General features: G+C 39.7%; 1 protein-coding gene across 1 annotated transcript in view; it reads left to right on the top strand.

Annotated features, from left to right (window-relative positions):
• The window catches only part of gpr39 (G protein-coupled receptor 39), a 52,160-nt gene extending 32,384 nt beyond the window's left edge, over positions 1-19,776 (top strand). The window contains exon 4 of the mRNA XM_042495015.2: positions 18,464-19,776. Within this exon, the coding sequence (XP_042350949.2) occupies positions 18,464-18,966 (503 nt within the window). The 3' untranslated portion in view covers positions 18,967-19,776. The remainder of the gene's footprint in view (positions 1-18,463) is intronic.
• The last annotated feature ends 149 nt before the right edge of the window (positions 19,777-19,925 follow it).

Here is a 19,925-nt window from a genome sequence, read left to right as displayed (position 1 = left end):
TTGAAGCAGACTGGGCTTTTTTGGGAGGGGCACTTAAAGCGACAGGCACTAAAACAAGGCATTTCAAACAAGATAAATACAGGTATATTCAAGAAGACAGTATGGGGAAAACAATGTGTGTTTTGAATATTAAAGCATGTAAACATGTTCAAGCAGAATCCCAAAATACAAAAATGAACCTGAAAATGAACATTTCTAGGTAACTTTAAGTGTCATATAAGCTGACAGAAAGCAAAGACTAATAAGTAGTGTTGTATTCTGAAGGACAGAAGAGGTTTTACCATCCCCAGGAGCTCCTTTTTCACATCCTTTATTTCTGTGCTGTAAAAAAAAGCACAAGGTCTGTGCTGGGATGATGAACAGAGAAGAGCAGACTCTTCCATAAAGTCAGCTGCTGTTGCCAAGTTGAGGATTGATGAGAAGAAAGAGGAAAGTGAGACATTGTGTTGAGCCCACTCTTTGTTCCTCTGCTCTGCTCTTAAGTATTGTTATGACACTTTCATTTAATCAACGTGAAACCAACATCTGCTTCAGGCTGGAGTCCTCTCCAGCATCACTGTGATTGATGCAGACTGTGTGAGGTGTGGTAAATGGGGATGTGGTGTTAGGATGCGGCACTCTTTTAATTGAATTCATAGAAATTAATCACGTTCACTGAAGTGTTATTCAGAGCTGAAGTACTTCCTGCTAGTCCTGGTCTTGAGTCTGGTCTTGAGGACACTTTCCTGATGTCTTGAATTCGTCACAGCCTTCTGGCTACAATATTTTAACTCAGAAATATTGTTATTGTTTTTTTGCTACTTTGATGCGCACACTTTAAAAAATCTTACACGACCAGGGTAAAAATGTAAACCTAACCACAGTAACTTAACTTTTTTTTTTAATTATATTTTTGGCTTTTGCCTTTATTGGGACAAGAAAGCTTAAGTGTGGAGAGAGAGGAGAGGACACGGAGCAAAGAACAGAAGCCAGAGTCAAACCTGCGGCCGCTGCGGCGAGGACATAGCCTCTGTACATAGGCACCCACTCTACCACCTGAGCTACTGGGTGCCCTCTGGCCTGATTCTAACCTCTGTACCTTCATGTTCATTATGTAACTGTAAGATTAGTTTGTGCAGTCTGTGCTCATTCACATTAACAGTAAATGTATCTACTAAACAGACCTATGAGGAAACACATGACTGTAAAGCTAACTGACAAGCGTCTTTTGTTTCTCAAGTTAAAAACTCATGACACACCTTAGTTCGATAAACTTGTCTAGTTGTGACCACATACATCTTTACATGTTAGCTATCTTACATGCAGTTGTGCTGTGGCTAAAGTTTTCCTTCTGTTCTGACTGAAAACAATACGACGGCTCAACCTCCAACTAATCTCCGAACCCACGGGGAAATCCAGTTCTCCCCCTTATTTCAGGCAGCTCTCGAGCACTATTTGTAAGTTTACCTGTGAGAAGTTATTTTCCACAATTTGTGTATATAACCCACTTAATCATGAGTCAGTAATTCATGTGTAATCTGTGTAATTGGAGAGGCTGCAACCACACCACCAACACACTGACCGGAGTAAAGAAGCAAGTCCAACAAACAGGACTTTCACCCAGGAGATCAATTTTTGTATCCCATGTGAGTCAGCATTCTTTTAATGTTATGTTTCATAACTTATTGTATGAGTGCCACATGGTTACATCACTCACCTGATGGATTCACATCATGGTACATCTAACCATAATCTGTAATTTATGTACTTATTTTGATCTTTTCTCTCACCTAAGCAAGTACTTTTGTTGCCTAAACCTAACCATGAATGTCTCAATGTTAGTGATGTGTTATGTGTTTTACCCGAGAGGCCGCTGTGTGTCACATACAGATGGTAAAAGGTGCCCTGTGCATCGGTATGAGATGCTGAGGGGGCGTGACAAAGCGTTGGTATTTGACAAACTGGGAATAAGTATAGGTTGCGTGTTCAGGTCAAACACATCTCTACGCCCGAGTCAACACAGCTGTGATGTATAACTTCCACAACTGATTAGCCAGTCCATCTGTTACTGTCCATGTCCATCTGTTCATTAGATAACTTATCACTGCCTGACATGAGGGTACGTTAATGCTGAAGAATATATGACTGGCAGCACTGTAAAATCTTGTCACATACAATATCTTAATGGCTTCATTGTAAGTGTGTTTGAACTCAGACAATGAACGAATTACTTCCACATAAGTTCAGCACAGGTTAAAGTCAAAGTTCAAAGTACAATTGTGATACTATTACCACGTAATTTATGACATTGTTGATAAGTGCTCTTGTCATCTAAGACCAAGATATTTGACCTCACTGCTCACTTCAAGAGCACTCAAGTAGAACTGTGGACACACAGATCTTGTGTCCTCTTTACATCTAATTATCATTACATTACTTTGTTCAGCATTAAATCCTATGTCGAAGCCAGCACCATAATGAGAGCTTATACGCAACAGATGTTACAGACCAGCTCTGCAGGCAGAAAATATGATCACATCATCGCCATGCATAAAAAGATTAATTATGAGATTATGAAACTACCAACACCAGATGTTTTACAAGCATTTAGCTGCCCAAACATCTACAAAATGACTGGATATAATATCCCAGCCTCCCTAACCCTTTTAATGATATAAAAGTGTTGCGTGACCTGCACAGTCTGAAAGTCAAACTAAAAAATAATGCATTTGAATCAATATTTAGGTACCCTTCCAGGAAAAACATAGTGCTGGGCAATATGGTGGGATTATTGGCAATATTATTTTGTTTCCACATTGCTTCAGTTTCAACATTATCTTAAAATCCAGCTAGGTTTGGCTAAAGTGATATTTCATTTGCAAAGGAAACTATCAACCCAATTGGCAAAAAAATTGTTTGCATTGTATGTTTCTGCATACCACGGATATGTAACATTTGCACATGAATAAGCAGTATACTTTGAAACTTTGAAGCACTGTGGTTAAAGTGTGGTTAGGTTTCCTAACAAAAACACCTGGTTATGATCAGGGAAAGATCATGTTTTGGTTTAAAATACCTAGTTTTGTGGCACAATCCCCACTGAAGTGATGTTTGGTGCCTAAAAAGCTGCTAAAAAAAACAGTGATGCGTCGCTACAAAACACCCATGCCTTTGACAAAAAAGCCTCCAGAAAAACACAGTAGTGGGTCACTACAAAACACTAAATGTCTGCTCTGTGAATAGTGCTGGAAAAACAGTGGAGGGTCGCGACAAAACACCCATGTTTGTGCCGAACAAGCTGCTGGAAAAACAGTAATGGGTTGCCACAGAACACCCACAATTGGTACTTAAAATTTGCATCTCGCTTAAGTGTCAGGCCATTAACCATCCCTTCCAGCTCCTGATGACAGCGTCAGCACATATAATCCATCACTTTAGTAATGTTGATATGATACGGATGAAACGTGAGAATGTAACATTGTTTCTTATGCGGACCTGGCTAGAATTGTTGTAGTTGTTGCACTTGATGACAGTCTATGAATTTGAACATTTAATGTTATGCAAACATCATTTAGCCTCAAACTGACACAATAAAACTTAATCTACACACCGTCTACAAAATCTGATACATGATCTGCATTAGAATTAGACTGCAGCTTAGCTCAACAACATCTGTGCATATTCAATAGCACCCTCTCCAAGATAACAAACCAGAGCATCTTCAGAGCAGGATTATCTATCAGCAGGCACCCATGTCTGCATGAGAAAATCTCCTCTAACATGATTAGATTACTTCCATTATGAATAATATTCCTCTGTGACTTAGTCAAGTTATTCAAGTACTTTAATGACTGAGGATCTTCCGTTAGCCGTCAAATTAATTCGTTCACACTCTTCCTGGATTTCAGCCCAACATCACTAACAGTCTCTTCTTCCTCTGTTTGCAGCGGGGGGAGGAAAATCACTCTATTTGTGCCTGACAGACTCATAAATGACTTTAGATTTTCCTAGTCTGAGAGGCTTTTGTGGATAAGATGTAATGAATCCAGTGCCGTTGTTAATAGCAGAAGGAAACCTTAATTGACCTTTTGTTGCAATCACTCTTCATGGTTTAATTTAATCTTCACAGCTGTTTGCCATGAAGGACAGCACCGTTTATGGCAGAAATTTCAAAGAATTATCAGACTATTTGAAATTAAGGATTTTTTTTTCTGTGATTTGTCTACCTGGCACTATCTGAGTTGGCCTTCGAGTTAAACCCACCCATCTGGCAACTCAAAAACTCATTATAATGCAATTGATATGCCAAATTCCAATCTACAAAAAGCTCTTTTATACTCTGTGTGGATGTTAATCATCCACGGTGCCTCTGTCTACTCTCCTCTGATAGTGTGTGGGTTCAAGGGATATTTGTACTCGCTGTCACAGGCTTTGATAATGTTTGCCTTCATCACAGGTTGCTTATTATCCACAGGACTGACTTTCAGCACAACTTCATCCAGTGTTGAGGGGAAAATCTAACCAGATCAATAAGACGGCTGCTAAATTATTTACTTATCGTAGTGTTCGGCATGACATAGTTTCTCTTTTATTTTCATTTCCTTTACCAGTGCACAGGTGGTTTGTATTAATGTGTGGCCACATATTTATTCACTCGCTCTGTAATTAAACACACATACAGTGTTTATTATGTAGTATTACTTATGTATGAGCCCTGACACTGACAAAATGTTGTTGAAATGTTATTAGAAATATAAAAATATAACTGAATGCACCAGTAAATAATGTCAAATCATTAAAATGAAGTGTAAAAAAAATAGAAAGCTTTACACTTTAAAGGGAAACACCACTTAAATAGGGGATTCCAATATTTTATTTCTCAGGATCATCTTTAACATCTTTCACCATTCATTATCTAAGGAGAAGCTCCAGACTTTTTACCCTATGATAACACAGATATGAGTTTTAGCACAAGTGTTTGGATTTCATTTGGATTTGGAGTTATTTATGTGAATTTATATTTTGGACTGTCTTGGACCATAGGCAACCTGTTGAGGCTGTATGATAGGCCAATAGATGGCGTCAGGTTGAAACGCTGCCTGTGACAAAGGAAGTTTTAAGGTCCCTATAGGGTGGGTGGGAGGGTCTGTGAAAGGTCCAACTAACTGAGGGCTTTCACCTAGGAGTCCAGTGTTCACTTCCCATATGAATGTAGAGCCAAACCATGATGCTCTTAAACCTAACCACTCGCTTTTGTTGACATACCGGTGTTGGTAGCAGAGTCACTGAACTTCACCAGCAGACCTAGAAGGATATCTAGCACATCATATGCAGAAGGAAGTCCACAGACAAAGTGACAATTGGAATAAGATTGTGTAGGTTCAGACTGCGCTGACCTATAGAATAATATATACAAACATAAATAAATAAATAAATAAATAAAGATAAAATGTCATGTTACAGTTGCTCTTTGAGGTAACATTTTTCATTCAGTGATGAAAACTATAGCCTCCATATTGTATTTTGTTTTGAGAGAGGTAATAAGTTATTTTTTTCATCTCATACTACAGAATGTCTTGTACGGATACAGACTGGAGTTAATTAAACAGCCTCTGAGGTTAAAATCAGTTGAATAATCATGCAGCAAACAAGTTAAGAAGCTCATTCCTTAACTTTGCCCTCATCAAGCAGATAGTCATGATTCATTCATTAACGGTTTTCATTTTGGTAATGTTATAGATTTGACAAATGTCTTAAATTAATATGCAATCAAGACTACTGACAGTCTTACATCAGTCGGCATCCATAAATACTGCAGGAAATATTTCACTCCTCTTGATCATTCAATTTAAACCTACGGAGCCGTTTCCAACCAGGGGACTGGAGGGCATCTATGATGTGGTGATGCCCTCTATTTGAAACGCTTCTCTCTGAGTTATGAAATACAATTTGCATTTACAAAAGCCCTGCTGAAAATGCAGGTGGTATTTCTGGAGCAGACAGGTATTTCTGGAGCAGACAGCCTGCTCCGAGAAAAGAGGGAAGAAGCCAGTGTTGCAAGAATTTCAGAGTTATCATTTGAGCATTTGCTGTTGAATATTTATTCCATTACTCTAAGATTCATAATAGGTTTGGACCCACACTCCTCAGATCATTTTGGGGGTGTTTTAATTGAAACTAAATACCTTGTTTTGTTATTTCATTATGATTTTCACAGTTGCTGTTAACTAAACGTTGTGTCTTTACTTAAATGTTAAAGGAACACTACTCTTACCTGGGCGTCACCTTTGATGTGTGGTGGACAGTAGGCTAGTTAGTCTAATTAGACACTGCTTTTACAATTTCTGTAGTTGTGCAGTGTAGAACAATGGAAAAACTATTAAGCAATTGCTGTTATGTTTGTGTTATTGTGAGGCAGTTATTAAGACCGCTTCACAATAATTTAAAAAAAAAACAAAAAACACTGCATTTTACAAGTGAATACATTTAATGCAAAAAAGCAGCAGTAGGGAATTTAGAGTTTGCATGGGCAGTACCTTAATACAGCTCTAATACATGGTTGCACCCCCATAAACTCCAAACTAAATGTCAGAAGTTCGATTATGCTTTTGTAGTGTGTAGGCTACTTGAAAACTATCAGTACAGAATTGCATACTGGGATAGTTTCTTATTTTACTGTAATTTTATGTACCTATACATTCTGTAATTCATTGTCAAATAGAAGGGTTGCCCTTTTTCTTAAAAAGACTAATATACAGCTAGAATTTGATTTTCAATGAATGTAAGAAACAAAGCATTTAATGGAAACAAGCACTCTCAAGTTTAGGGGAGACTTGTGGGTACCTACAGAATCCATTTTTATTGAGAGTTTCTCTTTGAAAATGGTCATTACAGTTTGTACCCAAACTTTGTAGTGTGATTCAGCCCCCTTCCTGACAAGCTAGCATAATATGGTTGGTTCCAATGGATGCCTTAGATGTATTGTTTCTAACTTTGTACAAGTTCAGTCAGTCAGTCATTTTCTGTAACCGCTTGTCCTCGTAAGGGCTGGGGGGGGCTGGAGCCAATCCCAGCCGTCATCGGGCGGAAGGCGGGGTACACCCTGGACAGTTCGCCAGACCATCGCAGGGCGATAGACGAACAACCATACACACTCACAGTCACACCTAAGGGCAATTTAGAGTCACCAATTAACCTGAGCGGCATGTCTTTGGACTGTGGGAGGAAGCCGGAGACCCCGGAGAGAACCCACGCAGACACAGGGAGAACATGCAAACTCCACACAGAAGGGCCCCCGCCCGGACTGAACCCTGTTCCAACCGGGATTCGAACCAGGGACCCTCTTGCTGTGAGGCAACAGTGCTAACCACAAAGCCACCGTGCTGCACCCTTTGTACAAGTTTAAAAATAAAAATAAAAAAAGAATCCATTATGTGTGTTAAGGCAACAAGAATCCTGCGTGGGAATGGCGGACTCCATCACCAAATTTGTATTACCTAGATATTTACTATTGCTGAAAAACAGGGGAAGAAAACATGGATTGTTTGAAAGTGAAAGGATGAACTTTTATCTCCAACTTTCATGGCTGGATGTGATGTTGACCTCTTATCAAAGCTACTGTAGTCTGTTTTCTCTTCTCTGCACATGATTAATGATGCAACTTATGTTTACTTGAAACAATGGCTGAAGTTACTCTGTTCTCCCCCACTGTGAGCTGCAGCATGGAACTAAGAAGCTCAATCACACACTAATTACAGCAAAGACAGACAATTAATTGTTCCGATAATCTGGTTTAATTGCTTTCTAATTAGCAGACAGTTATATTTTGCTCATAGCGGAGAGAGAATAGGTCTGTGTGTGTAAAGTGTGTGTGTATTCAATTGTGTGTGTCGGAGAGCTCGGGGACCCCACTGATGAGACCGTCAGCTCAGACTGCAGTTTAGAGGCTGGCGCAAGAGTGGAGTTTTAATAATAATATTAAAGATTTATCAACAACATACAAGTGCTTCACACATAGCCAAGTGTGAAGGGAACACATACACACTTTCACAACTTCTGCTGCATACACTCCTGATTGCAGGGACGTTACTGATCTGTGCTGACTCAGTGGCAATTTTCCAGATGAACGCGTAGACTGTGATCAGTGAGCCGACATGACAGGTAGAACCAAACAAAAAAGAAAATCCATCTTAAAGGAAGATACTGCCATTTCATACATGATCTATTGCCGTGATCGCAGTAAGACCACCAATAATAAAAACAGCCTTGTTGGCTAATCAGTATCAAACTGCCTCATCCCTCTAAGTGACATTTTAGTGGCCTATTTAAAGTTTGAACTTTGTAAGTTTTAAGAGCCAGAACTAACTGCCAAAATGCATCATCCCTCGAGGTTTTATAGAAACTGGATCAGTGGAGTGTGTGATATTGATAATATCACCGGACAGTTATTATCATTTATTAGGATGGCAGGTTAACAATGGCAAGGTTTTATCAACTGCCCATACAGCACAGGTCATCAACTACATTTGTCCGAGGGCCAGAATCTACTAAGCAGACACTGTGTTTTTTTAGTCTATCATTGTTTAATATTTTCTCTGAATTCCAAAATTGATGCTATTATTATTTGCCTATATCAGTGTGAGCAGACCCCTAAAAAGCATGGAACATCCATAATGATAACAAGATACTTAACTAGAAAATGCTCTTAGACCTCTGCCGATGAGGCAGTTCACTGAGGAGTGATGGTTCAAAACTGTAATTACGGAAACGTGTTTGCAGCATGCAGTCCTGATTGGCAGGAAATATTAATCATCTTCAACTGGTTTTGACACTATTATGCAGCATCCTGATTGGCGGGGAATGCTTGCAGGAAGCAGGATGAAAAGACTGTTGAATTGTTGAGTGCCTGTTGAGTGTTCATGTGGATTTTTTTGAAGAATAATGGACTGATGAGTACGCGTTCATCTTGTCAGTTTTCAGTAACAGTAATTCTGTTTGCCTTATTTGCAATAAAATGATCACTGATGCAAAAGAATACAATATTAGGCATCGCCATTATACAAGTTGCTGTACTACACAGAATGAACTTCTTCACACTCTAACAATAGTCAATTCTGATAGACTTTTTTTGTTTTTAACATATTTTTTGGGCTTTTTATTCGATAGGACAAAGTGTACGTGTGAAAGGGGAAGAGAGAGGGGACGACATGCACCAAAGGGCCGAGGCCAGAGTCAAACCTGCGACAGCTGCGGCGAGGACTCAGCCTCTATGCATGGGGCGCCTGCTCTATCCACTAAGCTGCCGACGCCCCCTGATAGACATTTTTATATGACGTAATGACCTACTCCAAATTTATACAGGTTGTAGTCCATTCTGATTTATTTTTTTGTCTGACAGAATGACCTTTTTCACATTCATACACGTAATCTTCCATTCCGATAGATATTTGTACCTCACAGAATGACCTACTTTACATTTAACTGCATTTATGAAGGCAGCACTGCATTCTGATGGATATTTGTACCTGGCAGAATGACCTACTCTACATTTACACAAGTAGTGTTCCATTCTGATAGACATTTGTTCCTGACTGGTAGCGTCACGTGGAAGCCTGTCGCGTCCGCAGGATGCACCTCAGAATGGCATCAGGTTGAAATGCTACCAGTGATGACATAGTATAAGGAGAGTGAGGGCATCTATAGGAGCGGTGGATGGGTCAGACAAACCCCTGATTTTCATCCACGAGTCTTACATTCGCTTTCCATCTGAATGTGATGGGTTTTTTTGCATGTGCGATTGTTGACATCCTGACGTTAGTTGCCGCGTGCCGTCGTTGCCTGAATATAACCACATGCAGCGTCATCCCACCATGTGCTTGTATTAACATCATGGTAGCGGAACGTACCAAGCAGAGCAGAAGGATACCTTGTAATATCATCGAAGTCCACTGCAAAGTGGCAATATGTGACGACTTGGGATGAGAATGTGTCTAATTATTAACCAAACTTCAACCTAACTAGAGAGGGCAACAAGTGCATCTGTGCAGGCTGTCTGTGATCTCACCGAAACACGACAAACCATTTACTGCTTGAAAGATTTCTAAGGAGTACAAGGTCATTATTTTGGAGGAATTTGCAACTGACACATCCTTGGATAGGATAATTTTTTCTATTAAGGAGAAACAGAGAAGATAATTAACTTCATCCCTTGTGGTGCATATTACCATCATATTTGCAAATTTCAAACTACAGAGAAAACATTTAGTCATTTTAATCAAGCAGCAGAAAATTAATCAGTAACATTTTTGATAATAAGTTGTCATCTAAATCTCTTTTCAAGCAGTAGATGCTTGTTTTTTCTATTCATCATTGTCAATTAAATATTCTTTTAATTTTAGACTGTTGGTCATAAAACAATATGCAACTGGAAGGAGCCATCTTGCGGTCTGGGATATTCAAATTTTAATTGCCACAAACTTATTTACACACAGTCAACCCAGGGTCCTTTATGACTTTATGACAAGTTTTGTGGTCCTGGGGCAGTTACCTGCCTTTCCCAGTTGGTAATCCAGTCTTGCTAGTGGGTAGAAAGTGTCAGATAGATATAAAATAACATACTGTCAGCTAATCAGGATACTGCAGCTTACTTATTAGCAAATATTGTGTGCTTATACCCAGTAGACAAAGCAAAAGTTGGAGGTGTGTTTCTGAAGACTCAACCTTTCACTCTCCTTTTAGCTCTGGTTGTGTCCACAGTTACTCCTTTAAAAGTAAAGTTATATATAGCACTTATTCTAAACAGCATACATATATGTCGAATGTAATGTAATGCTGCCTGTATTAGGTGTTTTATTGTCATAATTAAGGAAGTCAGTTCATATGATGATACTTCACATAACTGCAAATCTTCCAATGAATTTAATTTGTCTTCCTACAGTACCTGCCCATAGTAAGTAAAGCATGATTGTTTTTTATAGTTATGTTTGGTCTTAAAGGTATACCATGCAGCAATTGAAGGATACTGTTTTTACACAGTATGGTTAGCTAAATGAAAGTGAAAGCCAACTCCACATTTGCTGTCATTTTGGAGCAAGCCTTGTCTGGTTGACATTTCACCTTGTTATATTCTCAATTTTTCAGCACTGTCAGTGATTTCCGTAGTTTCCTCTTGGAATGAGTGCAGTCAGACACCAGGTCACTACCATTAAGTCCCAACCTTACCTTTGTGCTGTGCCCAGGAATGTCCCGAAACATTAGATAAAACAGGCAGGGGGGCAGGAACTGCCCATTTTTCCAATGTCTCAATATTGCAAAACTTTTAATAGTCCAAAAAATGTCCTTATTGACTGAAAGCCCAATTTTAGCCCGTTATCACGAAAACAAACATCAGTTGCTCCAAAAACCTACCCACACAGATCATCGGACCTTCCCAGGTGTCAATCTTTTTTCTTACTACGGCAAAGGCATGAACTGCCCTACTCTGCATCTGATTGGCTAATACTTGTTGCCTTCATTGGTTGGGTTGGTTGGTTTGGTTGGCTTAGTCATGAGTAGTGAGATTGGACAGAGTTAAGGTAAAAATATCAGGGTAAGCCAGTCAGCGGCAGAGCAGGGCCGGTTATGCCTTCACCATATAACCAGAATTATTGCAGCTGACTGATTTCACATCAAAATCTTTCGGACTACAAGGAGTAGGTAATTTTGGAGTGATGGGCCAGTGGAGCATTGGCTGTTGTTTGCAGAACACGGGGCTGTTGGACAAATGGGTTTTCAGTCCAAAGAGGATACGTTGGACTGGTAGAATTTCATATTAATGGACTCTCGGAACAATGGTGTGGCAAAGAGGCCAGGAAAGACACTGTCAGACACTTCTAGTTGGTCTTAAATTATAATTGAATTTAAAGTCACAGATCATTCCAGCCTGCATGTCTTTGGACTGTGGGAGGAGGCCTGAGAACGTAAAGAAAACAGGTTCTCTGAACCCTCTTACAGTGAGGCAACAGTGCTAACCACATCACTACTTAGCCAAACAGTAAGCTCATAGCGGCTAAAATGAAGCTAACAGCTGTGCAGAGTTGCAGAGTTGGTTACAGGTTTTAAGAGTGATGCATGATAATGACTTTTTTCAACCGATACCGATAACCGATAATTTCTTTTTGTTTGTTTTTCATCACCTGAGGGTATGAAAGGCTGAGCTGTAGTGAGTACAGATGAATTTAACATTAAAGCACTGACCTAACCAAATATAACTGACATCACTACAGATAACACAACAAAAACCAGAACAGTTCTGACTCTTAAAATGGACATTTTGTTTTCAAATGAAATGCACTGACAATCTGTCAAATCAGAGTAACTTAAATTGTATCACACAATAAAAATATAAAAGCTTTTATACAACCAAAACCTACGGCTGCTTAGTCTGTAGCTAAAACACTGACAAATACAGATAGATATTGGACTGTTGTGACCTCCAGAATATTTTGTGTTTTGAATATACAAACAATGAATACATCAATATAAACAACAGATCTTCAGCGTTCATACACAAAAAACATTTAATTCTAGCTTCTTCCGTTCCTTTTTTTATCAACATCTGAATTTGTGCATTTTCATCCAAAAAACCCATTTCAGACAAAAAGCTGAGAAAATTGCATTTTTGTTAAACAAAGTCATTTTCAAGAGCAAAATCAATTTCATTTTTATATATTTTTGTTTTTTTCCTCTTATTGTCTTATCTCAACTTGAATTGCACAAAAATAATGCTTGAAATAATATTCAGTTTGAGTTATAGTGGAACTATAGAGTAGAACATTCCCCAAAACGTCAGGAAAGCACCACAGCTACAGAGCAGTCAGCAACAGCATATTTATATATTGGTCTGTTTGTTGGGAGTTGAAAGGAATCAAACATCAGATATCAGTTTATTCTTTCAACATAACCGAGCTGGAAACTCGCTACACCTGAACTCACACGGCGTGCAGCGTGTCGTCTCGTCACACACGGAGCAGGACAGAGAGGGGGGAGCGGTGTTCAGCCGTTAGAGGGCAGCGAGCATGGTGATAAATGACAGTATATTTCCTCATTGTTCCCTAATGATCTAAATATGTTGCTAAGTATTTCTTCTGTTGCGTTTTTTTAGAATAACGCTGCTGAGAGGATCTGAAAAGGCGCTAAATAGCAATAAAGTTAGCACGTTAGTCGTCCTCTCCTCCCATCACCCTGGGACCTTTGATCGTCTTGTTCATTTGTTTTTGGACGTGAAAATGTTGTTTTATTGGACAACATACATAATAGTTACCCCTACGCTACAGTGAAGACACGACTGACGGAAAATCTCATCAATGGCGGGGAAAGAGTTGATAGAGAGAAAGAAACAGTTGGGGAAATCCTGCTGCTGACTGTGATGACACGTTTTGGACTGATCTAGCAGCGCAGCAGTTTGACACGCAGCATAATGCAGTGTGTGTAGTACTGGCGGACTGAAACCATGGACAAAACGGGTGAAATCAAAGCAATTTAAACTTATTATTATCGGTTCTATTTATTGGCCAAACATTTTATTATCAGAATTATCGTTATGTTGTCATACGTCCCATTATCGGGCCGATGATTATCATGCATCCCTAATTTAAAGTGGCTTCAGAAGTTGGAGCAAACCGTTTAACACTATGATGAATCATTTGACTCAATGATGATATCTGAAATAGGAAAGGCTTTAAAAATAAAACAATAATGCAGATTTAAACTTGAGAAATTGACCTGTAATGATGATGCCCCCTCTCAACTTAATCTATGTAAGTTTTTAAAATGCCAGAGCACATCATCTTCCCACACTGTGTCAGTACATAGTGCTGTAGGGGCCACCATGTTCGAAACAATTATAACGTCCCCATTTGTTCAGTCAGTGACATTTTTAATGGAACACAGTATGATTATATGTCATACTTCAGGTTTCGCAAGAGCCGTCTGAAGATGATGTGGATAGACTGCTTCATTCAAAGTTACCTCTGACTTTTAATGATATGAGTCATGACATTGATAGAAAGGAGCATCTGACAACTGGTCATTTTCTTAAACAAGCACGTTTTACTGGTGAAACCTGAGAGGCTGGATTTAACAGGATTCGATGTCTCCGTCTGCACATGTATTTTTATGTAATCCTCAATAACAACTTAATGTTGATTCTGTGTATCGCTGTGCATCCGCTCTAGCTGTAAATGTCTTTTAAACACCATGAAAGAGAGCACTTAAACTAAAAAGCATCATGCGTTTAGACATCAGACAGCCTTAAAAGCAGCCAGCATTTGTCCCCTCCTTTGTCTTTCATTTCACTTCTGTCTCTCTTCACGTTGTATGTAGTGCATTTGTATTCCCGGCTCGCTCATTTTCCTATTTCATTCTCTTCTCCCCCTCATGACTCGTTTTCATCTCAATTTTCACACACTTTCTGCCTCCGTCTTTGTACTGTAGTATCTCTTTCTCCCTCTTTATTGTCCTCGCAAACTTTGATTTGACTCAGTCATTAACAGTGATGAATGTCCTTCCACTCTGAACCGCAGTTATCATCAATGACATTTTATTTCATGGATTTTTAGTTGGCATGATAAAACTCGTCTTAATGACCAACACAATACATCCAAGTATTGTTTTTATTTTGTAAGACTTTTAGGTTTTGTCTGTGCTTTGTGGGTTCATGGAAAGTTTTATCTTTATTTTAGGAGTTTCTCCTTTTATCTTAAAGCATTAATAGTCCTTTATTTTGTTTTTGAGGGTAATTTTCTGTAATGCATTGTCACTGTGTGATGTTTATGGCTGAGCTTGATGGTTTGTGCATGAATATATTTCTTTTTAACAACTGTATGTAAATCTAAATTCTTAAGATGCAGTCCTTTTATTTTAGAGGAAACTATTATGGTCTAAACCTCACCTTGCCACTGTATCCTTAAACAACGGTTCCTATGATATCCTAAGAATTAGCACCCCATGAATTATGTTACATTTCTCAAAGTAGTTACGCAAGTTACACAATTAATGTAAAGTTAGGAAGGTTAGGTTTAGGCAATCAAATTTATGGTGATTACATCAGGGGAAAGAAACATGGTGAGGACGTGCCTTAAAATGACTTAAATTTCACTCATGGTTCACATGGCGCTGAGCACTGGTCTCCTGGGGAAAGTCCTTTGTTTTTTGATCCATCCACTGCCCCAACATGTGTCCTTAAAAAACAGCTTCCTTGTTGACTCATCAGCGTTACATGATTGCAGCCTTCCAAAAAACATAGGTTATTTAAGAAATACTGACTCATAATCATGTGGGATATGTAAGAGTTTATGTGCATTACTTTTCCTAGGAACATGAACAGTTTATGAGAACAGCCTGGGCTCACATGTTACCTTTTGTTATGCTCCATGTGTTACTACAAGGACCTTACCTGAGTATGTCACCTCCTGAACTAAATCCAGAGAAAAAGAATGATTTTGCTCAAAATCGAATAAAACTACAGCTACCAGAATGCGGCGCGCCGCACCCCACCCCACCAAACTAATAAATGCTCCTGCTGTGGATGACATAATGTGTCACTGTCCGTGTGAAACAATCAGAAGACAATGGTGGCCAGCTGGGAGGAAACGATCACGTTTAAGGTACAAGGTACTAGGTAAATTTATTAGTCTTTTTTGCATAGTTTAAAAAATAAATTAGGGATTAAAATTAATCCCTAAATCCTGGTACATTTTTTGGTGTCGAAGGAGGAGTTTATGAGTCTCACATCCTGGTGAAAGAAGCTGCTCAGTAGTCTGGTGGTACGGTAACAGATACTTACGTATCTTTTCCCAGATGGCAGCAGGGTGAACAGATACAGTTATACAGATAGTATAACAGTTACATGTTTAGCTAAATGTTTCTGAAAAACATTTGAGGCCAGAAATATGCAGCACAGTAGCAGAATCTTGGTCTATATTTAATCAGTGCTAATTAGTTTTACTTTCTGATCTCAGTTTTTTAAATTTTTCGGCATGGTTTTCACTGTGCTGGAAGTAGTATGGCACCCACTTCCTGTTCGCAAAGTTTTGCTATCTCAGTTTAACAGTGCACTAAAATGCTTATCTGCAAAGATCTAAGGCGAGAAATAGGCAGTGCAGTGACATAATATTGATTTATGTTCAATCAGCATTGCCTAGTTTTACAATCTGATTGCATTTGGTCTGAGTTTGAAACCGAGAGAGGAGCAGATCTGTCTCTTCATCTGATTTTATACTCTTTGTGACTACACTGGCGGCATGGCAGGCATCAAGTACAGTTCGAGCAACAGCCTCGAGAGCCAGCAAAACTCCACCGGATGATGTCTTTTTGTATCAATATGCGCCATCCGATGGAGCTTTAATCTGAAGACTCTGTTGCAGGCCTGTAGTATATCTCATTTAGGAGCATTTAGCAGTGACTGCAAACAACCAACGTACATGTTTTTTCCAAGCAATTCAGTTGGCAAATGCGTGCTTGTGTTTGGTCCAGAACAAGGGTTACAATAATGTAACCTCGGTTCTCTCCTGAAGGCTTCCACGTTTTGCTCCAAGAACAGCACTTTGGTAACAGCCAGTGTTCACTCCTCTCCGGTGTTTGTTGCACTTTTAAGGCATTAAACAGAGAAAATCAGTCTAAAAAGTGAGAATAAGATGACTATAATTTCCTTCAGGTTAATAAAATCCATTTCATGACTGAGGACACGTCCTCGGTATCGTCAGTGGTAACCATGACCCCAAATACTGTTTCTTTTATCTTTTAAAAAACAAACAAACTCAGAAACTGGCTGCATTGGTCAAAGCTTGCTGAAACTTGAGATTACCAAGAAGGGAGAATCACTTCTTCCAACCAAAAACAAAAACCGTAGTGTAGCTGCTTATCATTAATAATAAACACGAGCAGATTAGTCTTGTCAACATGTAAACAAACATGAAGACCTGCGTTTGCTGCTTTTTGAAGAGAGCTCTTCACATTAGTTTTTCTTTCCTGAAGTGACACCAGGATAAATAATTCCTTCAGCTGTCCTGGATGGTTTATTATAAATAAAGGTGTTGTGCTCCACAGCAGGAAGTGATGTCTCAAGCCAGATCATTTTGTAAATGTTTAAAGGCTGTTTGGTCACAGTGTAATTCCAATTAATAACACTGCAGGAAAAACGGATAAACACCAGATTAGAGAATGAAGATATATTGCAAATAGTGAGAACATGACTCACACATGACAGAGGGATGAGTCAGCCGGACAGTTCAGCAGTCAGAGACTCTGGTTTGTGTCCTCGAGGTCGGTGCACTGGGTGACACTTTGTGAATCAGTGGTAAACATACAGTGTGCTTAAAGGTGTGCCTGCATGCAGCATGGGTTACTTTGGGTCACTTTTTGCAGCACCTGCATGACAGTCAAGAACTGGAAAATATTGGGTGGAATTAAACATCTGCAGCTTCCTGCTAACTAAGTTTGTTTTTGAGAGACAACTACAGCAAAACTGTAACCCTCTCAATAATTTTTTTTCTTGTGTTTTCTTACCGGAATAGCTGCTAAGACATAGATGAGAAGATTGATAACACTTTCATGGAGCCTTATCAATCTTCAACAGCATAAGTGTTTTTTTTAAATCTTGTGTGTGTGTCCCTTTCTCATCATTCTGTGTCCCCTCTTTAAATTTGGACATTTTCGCGGGACCGTTGACGCTGTGCAGGCGGAACTGGTCATGAGATCTTTTTTCCGTCTGCAGCAATTTGAGGAGTTTGAGTTGCGGGGTGGATAATTGGTCAGTCTTTCCAATCAAAGCTAATGAGAGGAGCAGCTACTGCCAACTTTAAGACCAACACATTCTCAGCCCAAGTTGTCACATATCACAGCTTAGTCAGTTGACTTCTACATTTAGCTACATATTACGCAGTATCTGTTTTTGACATTCTGGGATACGGCTACTGGTGCTGAAAGTCAACGAAAGTGCGGGAATTATAGGATTATGCTACAAAAGCTTATGTTTAGGCAGAAAAAGCACATAGCAAACAATGCCAGGACATCAACAAATACACATGCTTAGGATTTGGCAACAAAGGCACGGATGGTTAGGTTTAGGCAAAGGACACAAACGTAGAAAAAAACATCACATTTAGACGGGAAGTGAACACTGGCCTCCCAGGTGAAGGTGTGCAGTTTGTCAGACCTATCCACCATATCCTCCTCAATGTGGTGCAATCAATAACCATATGGTATATGTATTCCAACAGGGCTCCTAATAAATGGTCCAGTTCCAAAAGTATAAAATCAATATTTGGCGGTCGATGTTTCGATGCAGGCTGCCACAAATTTACGAATGTCCAGAAAACCCTGAGCATTTCCCAAAATGGGAAACTCCATAAAATTATTTTTTTTCATGGTTGTTTTTTGTCTGTAAGTGTTCTCTTGTCACTTCTCTTCTTTGGTTTTCCTCACTTTGTTATTAACTTTTCCTCAGGTCTTATTGTGGGATCTTTGATGGTGTGCTGGCTTCCCAACCAGATTCGTCGTCTCATGATGGCTGCCGTGCCCAAGTCCCGCTGGACTACATCCTACTTCCAGAGCTATGTCACTCTCCACCCTGTGGCGGACACCTTCTTCTACCTCAGCTCCGTGCTCAACCCGTTCCTCTACAACCTCTCCTCCAAACAGTTCAGGGAGGTTTTTGTCCAGGTCCTGCGGTGCCGCCTCACCATCGAACACAAAAACAAGCGCACGGTGCAGACCTCCCGAGCTGCCTCCGCACGCTCCCTGCAGCCCCTCCTGATAAGGTCATTGCGTCGCAGCAAGGCGAACCGTCCGACCCTTACACAAGACAAAACTCCTCCCACCTTTACAACCTTTCAGAGTCAAAGTGACTCTGGAGTGGCTTCAATTACTCAAACGTCTCTCAGCCTGACTGAGGAGACTGACTCTGTGCTCAAAACAAAGAGAGACATGCCATCAGAGACTGAGGTATAATGGTGCTGTTCAACTTAATGGGACACAGCGAGCAGAACAACAAACGGATGCTTGCGCTGTACCATTGCAACATATAGATTCCTTTTACGCAGCATACAGAGCACAAAGTGTTGAATCAGGAATTTCATTAGCAGATTATGCTCAGCTGACAAATAGCAAGCTGGACTGGACTCCTCAAGTGTTAGATTGTCATTAAGTCAGAAAACTATTATACAGCTCAAATATTCAGTTAAGTATCAAGACTCAACAGCTTGAGTTAAAGTCAAAGGGTTAGGGTTAGGGTTAGGGTTGACCACTACTGGCGTGAGGGAGAACATTTTTGAAGTATGCATCCTTGTGATGTTTGCAACCACTCGGCGGCACTGAGTTGTAAGGGAATTTCGGCTCAGTGGCTGCAGTTGGGATAGCAGCTGACATGACGTGCACTGGCTCAAAACGACTTTTTCCATCCACATTCATCGTAAAAGCAAAGGGCAGGAAAATGAGGAACAAAACACCTTAAAATCACTCTTGACGTGATCAAAATTAAGCCCTTAGGTCCATCAAATGTCAACAGTTACTAAATAAGTAAATCATTTTGGGGGGCCAGCAGAAAGTCATTATGTTAGATGGGACAAAAATGCACCAGCCTGATGAAGCCAAGAACAGTTTTTCCATGTACGCACCCAGTGAGCAACGTTCACTGGAACAAACTGCGGTATTCTGTGCCTTGAAAAACCAACCAGATGTCGACATAATGTAAATAACCCCATGCACCTGAGGCTGACATATTGACCAACATGACAAATAAAGTCGTAGTTGTATCCTGTATGTTTTGTTGCTGTTGGGAAATTTTATTTATTGGATACTTTAGAGTGAAAATATAATAAGTTCAAGAGAGATGTACAAGCAGGTTGGCTTGGCATCAGAAGTGATGCAGGGGTGAAGAGAGAGCTGAGCCAGAAGGCAAAAATGTATTG

The sequence above is a fragment of the Plectropomus leopardus genome, chromosome 10 (assembly GCF_026936395.1).
Source record: "Plectropomus leopardus strain MGB_pleo_1.0 chromosome 10, ASM2693639v1, whole genome shotgun sequence".
In the NCBI taxonomy this organism is placed as follows: Eukaryota; Metazoa; Chordata; class Actinopteri; order Perciformes; family Serranidae; genus Plectropomus; species Plectropomus leopardus.
The sequence above is the reverse complement of the archived record's forward strand: the minus strand, read 5'-3'. Positions and strand labels throughout refer to the sequence as shown.